The sequence below is a fragment of the Oncorhynchus mykiss genome, chromosome 6 (assembly GCF_013265735.2).
Source record: "Oncorhynchus mykiss isolate Arlee chromosome 6, USDA_OmykA_1.1, whole genome shotgun sequence".
Classification (NCBI taxonomy): Eukaryota; Metazoa; Chordata; class Actinopteri; order Salmoniformes; family Salmonidae; genus Oncorhynchus; species Oncorhynchus mykiss.
Genome location: NC_048570.1, coordinates 91,644,568 through 91,654,567, shown reverse-complemented (window position 1 = coordinate 91,654,567; position 10,000 = coordinate 91,644,568). Strand labels below are relative to the sequence as shown.

At 57.0% G+C, this 10,000-nt stretch overlaps 1 protein-coding gene across 4 annotated transcripts in view; it reads right to left on the bottom strand.

Annotated features, from left to right (window-relative positions):
- Nucleotides 1-10,000, bottom strand: part of LOC110511547 (high affinity cAMP-specific and IBMX-insensitive 3',5'-cyclic phosphodiesterase 8A) — a 208,778-nt gene that overhangs the window by 44,719 nt on the left and 154,059 nt on the right. For all 4 annotated transcript variants that reach the window (XM_036981520.1, XM_036981521.1, XM_036981522.1 and 1 more), the window contains 2 exons: nt 9,683-9,761; nt 961-1,101 (listed from right to left, as the gene is read on the bottom strand). In XM_036981520.1, the coding sequence (XP_036837415.1) occupies nt 961-1,101; nt 9,683-9,761 (220 nt within the window). The remainder of the gene's footprint in view (nt 1-960; nt 1,102-9,682; nt 9,762-10,000) is intronic.

The window sequence follows — 10,000 nt, the reverse complement described above, 5'->3', positions numbered from 1 at the left end:
CTGTGTCTATATTGTCCATGACTTTCTAGCTGATTGACCAGATGGTTCAAGAGAAAATAGTCACTTTAATGGAGAAATAAAAACCATCAAATCAACAACGGCTTTATTTTAAATGAACTCTGAAACTCCTCCAACTATTGCCCATCTTCACATACCACCACCAGTTTGACCCCAACACATTGTCAACAAATACACGTTGAAATAGACAAATAAATACAAGTGTGTAAACATAAATAAAGGATATTTAGAATAATGTTTATACAGCTTTGTCCTTCTATTTATTTAAAGAATATTTTACAACCATCTTATTTAATTATTTCATTTATTTGACATGTGATAAATTCACACAGAGGGCCAAAGATAATTACAGACACCTGTGATAATCTGAAGTGCCACTCGATGTCTTGTGATAGATGACATTAAAATCCACAAAATTCTGGTAGTTTACTGGTTAACTTTCCAGTAATATACCCTTCTCTTTGCAACCTTATGTGATCCTCAGGGGAATTGAACCAACAACATGCCGTCCCGCTCTCACCAACTGAACCGCCCACGACCAATAAACAAAAGTCTGTAGTCTATAATATGTTATAATGAAGAAGTCAATCCAGAGGTCTGATCACCTCAACGCCGGGGTCATCCTGAGGCATATCAAACAACAACCACACCCTTTTACGGGGCAGGAGAGAACCAAAATGGCGTCCAGTCAGGTTGTTTCATGTGAGACACCCCTGGTGTGGTGTCTGAGGTTCAAAAGGCAGTTTCCTACTGTTCCTCTGTCTGCCTGTGACCTTCTCTGTCTCTGTACTCACACCACAAACCCAGCCAGCATCCAGTGTCTCATCTCACTGCATGAAAAAGGCTTTCTGACCGAGCTGAGGGGGGGGGGTCAACACACACCTGATATCATGGAGCTGTTATGAGGGCTGGAAATGAACAGGTAGATAGATACACACTCACCTTTCCTTTCCGTATGCAGGAGTTTATGGTTTCAAGGAGATCAGGCTTATTCTTTTCACTTTTAGGCACTTCTGTTATTTCCTTCCCTATTAGTTCACCTTGCTGGTAACCCATGATGCTCTCGTAGGCAGGGTTCACATACTGTAGAGGAGAGAGACGGGGGAGACGGGGAGAGATGGGGGGGAGACAGGGAGAGAGGGGGGGAGACGGGGAGAGAGGGGGGAGACGGGGAGAGAGGGGGGGAGACAGGGAGATAGGGGGGGAGACGGGGAGAGAGGGGGAGAGATGGGGGAGAGAGAGGGGGAGAGACGGGGGAGAGACGGGGGGAGACGGAGGGAGACGGGGAGAGAGGGGGGGAGACGGGGGGAGACGGGGAGAGACGGGGGCAGAAGGGGAGAGATGGGGGGAGACAGGGAGAGAGGGGGGGAGACGGGGAGAGAGGGGGGGAGACGGGGAGAGATGGGGGGAGACGGGGAGAGAGGGGGGAGACGGGGAGAGAGGGGGGAGATGGGGAGAGAGGTGGGGAGACGGGGGGAGATGGGGAGAGACGGAGAGACGGGGGGAGACAGGGAGAGAGGGGGGGGGAGACGGGGAGAGAGGTGGGGAGACGGGGGGAGATGGGGAGAGACGGAGAGACGGGGGGAGACAGGGAGAGAGGGGGGGGGAGACGGGGAGAGAGGGGGGGAGATGGGGGGAGACGGGGAGAGATGGGGGGAGACGGGGGGAGAGGGGGGAGACGGGGAGAGAGGGGGGAGATGGGGAGAGAGGTGGGGAGACGGGGGAGATGGGGAGAGACGGAGAGACGGGGGGAGACAGGGAGAGAGGGGGGGGAGACGGGGAGAGAGGTGGGGAGACGGGGGGAGATGGGGAGAGACGGAGAGACGGGGGGAGACAGGGAGAGAGGGGGGGGGAGACGGGGAGAGAGGGGGGGAGATGGGGGGAGACGGGGAGAGATGGGGGGAGACGGGGGGAGACGGGGGAGACGGGGAGAGAGGGGGGGAGACGGGGAGAGACGGGGAGAGAGGGGGGAGACGGGGAGAGAGGGGAGAGGGGGGGAGATGGGGAGAGACGGAGGGAGACGGGGGGAGACAGGGGGAGAGAGGAGGGAGACGGGGGGAGAGACGAGAGAGACGGGGGGAGACGGGGGGTGAGACGAGGGAGACGGGGGGAGACGGGGAGAGAGACGGGGAGAGATGGGGAGAGAGGGGGGGAGACGGGGGGAGACGGGGATAGATGGGGGGAGACAGGGAGAGAGGGGGGGAGACGGGGAGAGAGGGGGGGAGAGACGGGGGGAGACGGGGAGAGACGGGGGGAGAGACGAGGGAAGACGGGGAGAGAGACGGGGAGAGACGAGGGAGACGGGGAGAGATGGGGAGAGATGGGGGGAGACAGGGAGAGAGGGGGAGAGACAGGGAGAGAGGGGGGGAGACGGGGAGAGAGGGGGGGAGACGTGGGGAGAGAGAGGGGGAGAGACGGGGGGAGAGATGTGAGGAGAGGGAGAGAGACGGGGGGAGAGAAGGGGGAGAGACGGAGGGAGAGAGACGTGGGGAGAGAGAGGGGGAGAGACAGGGGGAGAGGTGGAGACGGGAAGAGAGGGGGGGAGACGGGGGGAGATGGGGAGAGAGGGGGGAGACACAGGGGGAGATGGGGGGAGACGGGAAGAGACAGGGAGAGAGGGGGGGAGACAGGGAGAGACAGAGGGAGACGGGGAGAGACAGGGAGAGAGGGGGAAGACGGGGGGAGACAGAGGGAGGGACGAGGGAGACAGGGGGAGAGACGAGAGAGACGGGGAGAGACGAGGGAGACGGGGAGAGACGAGGGAGACGGGGGGAGACGGGGAGAGAGAGGGGGGAGATGGGGGAGAGAGAGGGGGAGAGACGGGGGAGAGAGATGGGGAGAGACGTGGGGAGAGAGAGGGGGAGACGGGGAGAGAGGGGGGGAGAGACGAGGGGAGAGAGAGGGGGAGACACAGGGGGAGACGGGGAGAGACGGGGGGAGAGACGAGGGAGATGGGGGGAGACGGGGAGAGAGACGGGGAGAGACGAGGGAGACGGGGGGAGACGGGGAGAGATGGGGAGAGATGGGGGGAGACAGGGAGAGAGGGGGGAGACAGGGAGAGAGGGGGGGAGACGGGGAGAGAGGGGGGGGAGACGTGGGGAGAGAGAGGGGGAGAGACGGGTGGAGAGATGGGAGGAGAGGGAGAGAGACGGGGGGAGACAGGGGGAGAGAGGAGGGAGACGGGGGGAGAGACGAGAGAGACGGGGGGAGACGGGGGGTGAGACGAGGGAGACGGGGGGAGACGGGGAGAGAGACGGGGAGAGATGGGGAGAGAGGGGGGGAGACGGGGGGAGACGGGGATAGATGGGGGGAGACAGGGAGAGAGGGGGGGAGACGGGGAGAGAGGGGGGGAGAGACGGGGGGAGACGGGGAGAGACGGGGGGAGAGACGAGGGAAGACGGGGAGAGAGACGGGGAGAGACGAGGGAGACGGGGAGAGATGGGGAGAGATGGGGGGAGACAGGGAGAGAGGGGGAGAGACAGGGAGAGAGGGGGGGAGACGGGGAGAGAGGGGGGGAGACGTGGGGAGAGAGAGGGGGAGAGACGGGGGGAGAGATGTGAGGAGAGGGAGAGAGACGGGGGGAGAGAAGGGGGAGAGACGGAGGGAGAGAGACGTGGGGAGAGAGAGGGGGAGAGACAGGGGGAGAGGTGGAGACGGGAAGAGAGGGGGGGAGACGGGGGGAGATGGGGAGAGAGGGGGAGACACAGGGGGAGATGGGGGGAGACGGGAAGAGACAGGGAGAGAGGGGGGGAGACAGGGAGAGACAGAGGGAGACGGGGAGAGACAGGGAGAGAGGGGGAAGACGGGGGGAGACAGAGGGAGGGACGAGGGAGACAGGGGGAGAGACGAGAGAGACGGGGAGAGACGAGGGAGACGGGGAGAGACGAGGGAGACGGGGGGAGACGGGGAGAGAGAGGGGGGAGATGGGGGAGAGAGAGGGGGAGAGACGGGGGAGAGAGATGGGGAGAGACGTGGGGAGAGAGAGGGGGAGACGGGGAGAGAGGGGGGGAGAGACGAGGGGAGAGAGAGGGGGAGACACAGGGGGAGACGGGGAGAGACGAGGGAGATGGGGGGAGACGGGGAGAGAGACGGGGAGAGACGAGGGAGACGGGGGGAGACGGGGAGAGATGGGGAGAGATGGGGGGAGACAGGGAGAGAGGGGGGAGACAGGGAGAGAGGGGGGGAGACGGGGAGAGAGGGGGGGGAGACGTGGGGAGAGAGAGGGGGAGAGACGGGTGGAGAGATGGGAGGAGAGGGAGAGAGACGGGGGGAGAGAAGGGGGAGAGACGGGGGGAGAGAGACGTGGGGAGAGAGAGGGGGAGAGACAGGGGGAGACGGGAAGAGAGGGGGGGAGACGGGAAGAGACAGGGAGAGAGGGGGGGAGACGGGGAGAGACAGAGGGAGACGGGGAGAGACAGGGAGAGAGGGGGAAGACGGGGGGAAACAGAGGGAGGGACGAGGGAGACAGGGGGAGAGACGGGGAGAGAGGGGAGAGGGGGGAGATGGGGAGAGACGGAGGGAGAAGGGGGGAGACAGGGGGAGAGACGGGGGAGACGGGGGGAGAGACGAGAGAGACGGAGGGAGACGGGGGGAGACGGGGAGAGACGAGGGAGACAGGGGGAGAGACGAGGGAGACGGGGGGAGACGGGGAGAGAGAGGGGGGAGATGGGGGAGAGAGAGGGGGAGAGACGGGGGAGAGAGATGGGGAGAGACGTGGGGAGAGAGAGGGGGAGAGACGGGGGGAGAGATGGGAGGAGAGGGGGAGAGACGGGAGGAGAGAAGGGGGAGAGACGGGGGGAGAGAGAGGGGGAGAGACGGGGGGAGAGGGGGAGAGATGGGGGAGAGAAGGGGGAGAGACGGGGGAGAGGCGGGGGGAGAGATGGGGGAAGAGAGAGGGGGAGAGATGGGGGAGAGGGGGAGAGACGGGGGAGAGAGAGGGGGAGAGACGGGGGGAGAGATGGGGGAAGAGAGAGGGGGCGAGATGGGGGAGAGGGGGAGAGATGGGAGGAGAGGGGGAGAGACGGGAGGAGAGAAGGGGGAGAGACGGGGGGAGAGAGATGTGGGGAGAGAGAGGGGGAGAGACGGGGGGAGAGGGGGGGAGAGATGGGGGAAGAGAGAGGGGGAGAGATGGGGGAGAGGGGGAGAGATGGGAGGAGAGGGGGAGAGACGGGAGGAGAGAAGGGGGAGAGACGGGGGGAGAGAGATGTGGGGAGAGAGAGGGGGAGAGACGGGGGGAGAGGGGGAGAGATGGGGGAGAGAAGGGGGAGAGACGGGGGAGAGAGAGGGGGAGAGATGGGGGAAGAGAGAGGGGGAGAGATGGGGGAGAGGGGGAGAGACGGGGGGAGAGAAGGGGGAGAGACGGGGGGAGAGGGGGAGAGAAGGGGGGAGACGGGAAGGGGGGGAGATACATAAAAAACTGAGAATCAGGCATCATTAGAGATTTTCTGTAAGTCTAACAACACTAGCATCACACACAGTCCTGTGAGGTTAGGTTAGCTTAGCTCAGCTAGCATAGCCCTTCACACTAGCATCACACACAGTCCTGCGAAGTTAGCTTAGCTCAGCTAGCATAGCTCTTTACACTAGCATCACACACAGTCCTGTGAAGTTAGCTTAGCTCAGCTAGCATAGTTCTTCACACTAGCATCACACACAGTCCTGTGAGGTTAGCTTAGCTCAGCTAGCATAGCTCTTCACACTAGCATCACACACAGTCCTGTGAGGTTAGCTTAGCTCAGCTAGCATAGCTCTTCACAACAGCATCACACAGTCCAGACAGACAGACAGAGACAGACAGACAGACAGACAGACAGACAGACAGACAGACAGACAGACAGAGAGAGAACATGATAACACTGCTGGAGATGCTCTGTGTCTGTAGCGGTGTCTGTAGCTCTGTCTGTAGCTGTCTCTCTAGCTGTGTCTCTAGCGCTGTCTGTAGCTGTCTCTCTAGCTGTAGCTGTGTCTCTAGCTGTCTCTCTAGCTGTAGCTGTGTCTCTAGCTGTGTCTCTAGCTGTAGCTGTGTCTCTAGCTGTGTCTCTGTCTGTAGCTGTCTCTCTGTCTGTAGCTGTCTCTCTGTCTGTAGCTGTCTCTCTGTCTCTAGCTATCTCTCTAGCTGTAGCTGTGTTTCTAGCTGTGTCTCTAGCTGTGTCTCTAGCTGTAGTTGTCTCTCTACCTGTCTCTCTGTCTCTAGCTGTCTCTCTAGCTGTAGCTGTCTCTCTAGCTGTGTCTCTAGCTGTAGCTGCCTCTCTAGCTATGTCTCTGTCTCTAGCTGTCTCTCTAGCTGTGTCTCTAGTTGTAGCTGTGTCTCTAGCTGTGTCTCTAGCTGTGTCTCTAGCTGTAGCTGTGTCTCTAGCTGTAGCTGTGTCTCTAGCTGTAGCTGTGTCTCTAGCTGTAGCTGTGTCTCTAGATGTAGCTGTCTCTCTGTCTGTAGCTGTCTCTCTGTCTGTAGCTGTCTCTCTAGCTGTAGCTGTGTCTCTAGCTGTAGCTGTCTCTCTGTCTGTAGCTGTCTCTCTAGCTGTAGCTGTGTCTCTAGCTGTAGCTGTCTCTCTGTCTGTAGCTGTGTCTCTAGATGTAGCTGTCGCTCTAGCTGTCTCTCTGTCTCTAGCTGTAGCTGTGTCTCTAGCTGTAGCTGTGTCTCTAGATGTAGCTGTCTATGTGTCTCTAGATGTAGCTGTCTCTCTAGCTGTAGCTGTGTATCTAGCTGTCTCTCTAGCTGTGTCTCTGTCTGTAGCTGTGTCTCTAGCTCTGTCTGTAGCTGTCTCTCTAGCTGTAGCTGTGTCTCTGTATGTAGCTGTGTCTCTGTCTGTAGCTGTGTCTCTAGCTGTTGCTGTGTCTCTAGCTGTAGCTGTGTCTCTAGATGTAGCTGTCTCTCTGTCTGTAGCTGTCTCTCTAGATGTAGCTGTCTCTCTAGCTGTCGCTCTGTCTCTAGCTGTTGCTGTGTCTCTAGCTGTAGCTGTGTCTCTAGATGTAGCTGTCTCTCTGTCTGTAGCTGTGTCTCTAGATGTAGCTGTCTCTCTAGCTGTAGCTGTGTCTAGCTGTCTCTCTAGCTGTAGCTGTGTCTCTAGCTGTGTCTCTAGCTGTAGCTGTGTCTCTAGCCGTCTCTCTAGCTGTAGCTGTCTCTCTAGCTGTAGCTGTGTCTCTAGATGTGTCTCTAGATGTAGCTGTCTCTCTAGCTGTGTCTCTGTCTGTAGCTGTGTCTCTAGCTCTGTCTGTAGCTGTCTCTCTAGCTGTAGCTGTGTCTCTGTCTGTAGCTGTGTCTCTGTCTGTAGCTGTGTCTCTAGCTGTAGCTGTGTCTGTCTGTAGCTGTGTCTCTAGCTGTAGCTGTCTCTCTGTCTGTAGCTGTCTCTCTAGATGTAGCTGTCTCTCTAGCTGTCGCTCTGTCTCTAGCTGTAGCTGTGTCTCTAGCTGTCGCTGTGTCTCTAGATGTAGCTGTCTCTCTGTCTGTAGCTGTGTCTCTAGATGTAGCTGTCTCTCTAGCTGTAGCTGTGTCTAGCTGTCTCTCTAGCTGTAGCTGTGTCTCTAGCTGTGTCTCTAGCTGTAGCTGTGTCTCTAGCCGTCTCTCTAGCTGTAGCTGTCTCTCTAGCTGTAGCTGTGTCTCTAGCTGTGTCTCTGTCTGTAGCTGTCTCTCTGTCTGTAGCTGTGTCTCTAGCTGTGTCTCTAGCTGTGTCTCTAGCTGTGTCTCTGTCTGTAGCTGTCTCTCTAGATGTAGCTGTCTCTAGCTGTGTCTCTGTCTGTAGCTGTCTCTCTAGCTGTAGCTGTGTCTCTAGCTGTGTCTCTAGCTGTGTCTCTGTCTGTAGCTGTCTCTCTAGATGTAGCTGTGTCTCTAGCTGTGTCTCTAGCTGTCTCTCTAGCTGTGTCTCTGTCTGTAGCTGTGTCTCTAGCTGTCTCTCTAGCTGTGTCTCTGTCTGTAGCTGTGTCTCTAGCTCTGTCTGTAGCTGTCTCTCTAGCTGTAGCTGTGTCTCTGTCTGTAGCTGTGTCTCTAGCTGTAGCTGTGTCTGTCTGTAGCTGTCTCTGTCTGTAGCTGTCTCTCTATATGTGTCTCTGTCTGTAGCTGTGTCTCTAGCTCTGTCTGTAGCTGTCTCTCTAGCTGTAGCTGTGTCTCTGTCTCTAGCTGTCTCTCTAGCTGTAGCTGTGTCTCTAGCTGTGTCTCTGTCTGTAGCTGTGTCTCTAGCTGTAGCTGTGTCTGTCTGTAGCTGTCTCTCTAGCTGTAGCTGTGTCTCTAGCTGTCTCTCTAGCTGTAGCTGTGTCTTTAGCTGTCTCTCTAGCTGTAGCTGTGTCTCTAGCTGTCTCTCTAGCTGTAGCTGTGTCTCTAGCTGTAGCTGTGTCTGTCTGTAGCTGTCTCTCTAGCTGTAGCTGTGTCTCTAGCTGTCTCTCTAGCTGTGTCTCTGTCTGTAGTTGTGTCTCTAGCTCTGTCTGTAGCTGTCTCTCTAGCTGTAGCTGTGTCTCTGTCTGTAGCTGTGTCTCTAGCTGTAGCTGTGTCTGTCTGTAGCTGTCTCTGTCTGTAGCTGTCTCTCTATATGTGTCTCTGTCTGTAGCTGTGTCTCTAGCTCTGTCTGTAGCTGTCTCTCTAGCTGTAGCTGTGTCTCTGTCTCTAGCTGTCTCTCTAGCTGTAGCTGTGTCTCTAGCTGTGTCTCTGTCTGTAGCTGTGTCTCTAGCTGTAGCTGTGTCTGTCTGTAGCTGTCTCTCTAGCTGTAGCTGTGTCTCTAGCTGTCTCTCTAGCTGTAGCTGTGTCTTTAGCTGTCTCTCTAGCTGTAGCTGTGTCTCTAGCTGTCTCTCTAGCTGTCGCTGTGTCTCTAGCTGTAGCTGTGTCTGTCTGTAGCTGTCTCTCTAGCTGTAGCTGTGTCTCTAGCTGTCTCTCTAGCTGTAGCTGTGTCTCTAGCTGTCTCTCTAGCTGTAGCTGTGTCTGTAGCTGTCTCTCTGTCTGTAGCTGTAGCTCTGTCTGTAGCTGTGTCTCTAGCTCTGTCTGTAGCTGTCTCTCTAGCTGTAGCTGTGTCTCTGTCTGTAGCCGTGTCTGTAGCCATGTCTCTAGCTGTTGCTGTGTCTGTTGCTGTGTCTGCTCCGGTGTCTGTTGCTGTGTCTCTAGCTGTGGCTGTAGCTGTGCCTGTTGCTGTGTCTGTTGCTGTGTCTGCTGCTGTCTCTAGCTGTCTCTCTAGCTGTAGCTGTGTCTCTAGCTGTCTCTCTAGCTGTCTCTCTGTCTGTAGCTGTCTCTCTGTCTGTAGCTGTCTCTCTAGCTGTAGCTCTGTATGTAGCTGTGTCTCTAGCTCTGTCTGTAGCTGTCTCTCTAGCTGTAGCTGTGTCTCTGTCTGTAGCCGTGTCTGTAGCCATGTCTCTAGCTGTTGCTGTGTCTGTTGCTGTGTCTGCTCCGGTGTCTGTTGCTGTGTCTCTAGATGTGGCTGTAGCTGTGTCTGTTGCTGTGTCTGTTGCTGTGTCTGCTGCGGTGTCTGTGGCTGTGCCTGTAGCTGTGGCTGTGTCTCTAACTGTGTCTGTAGCTGTGTCTGTAGCTGCCCTTTTTCTGACCCTGCAAATTGAAAATCCCAATGTGGCCCTCGAGCCAAAACGTTCCCCCACCCCTACCTTAGTGCTTCCATCTGTAGACTGTTTGGTTGAGAATAAACAACAGACCATTCTTTAGTAAAACTAATGGAAACTAATTAAAACCCACCTGAATGACTTGATCCTCATTGGTGATCTCTATGGCCTCCTGACTCTGCTCCAATGCTGTGAAGATAGCATTACACGCCCTAGGAAAGAGAGGGAGGGGGAGGGAGAGCAGAGATGGAGAGGGGGAGGAGGGAGATGGGGGAGGGAGAAGAGTGAGTAGGGGAGGGAGGGAGATAGGGAGGGAGGGAGAGATAGGGAGGGAGGGAGAGATAGGGAGGGAGGGAGAGATAGGGAGGGAGGGAGATAGTTGAAATGCACCTCTGAATGTAGAACAGGAGCTACATTTAGACATGTGTACAGTACATAGCTGTAGAAAGAA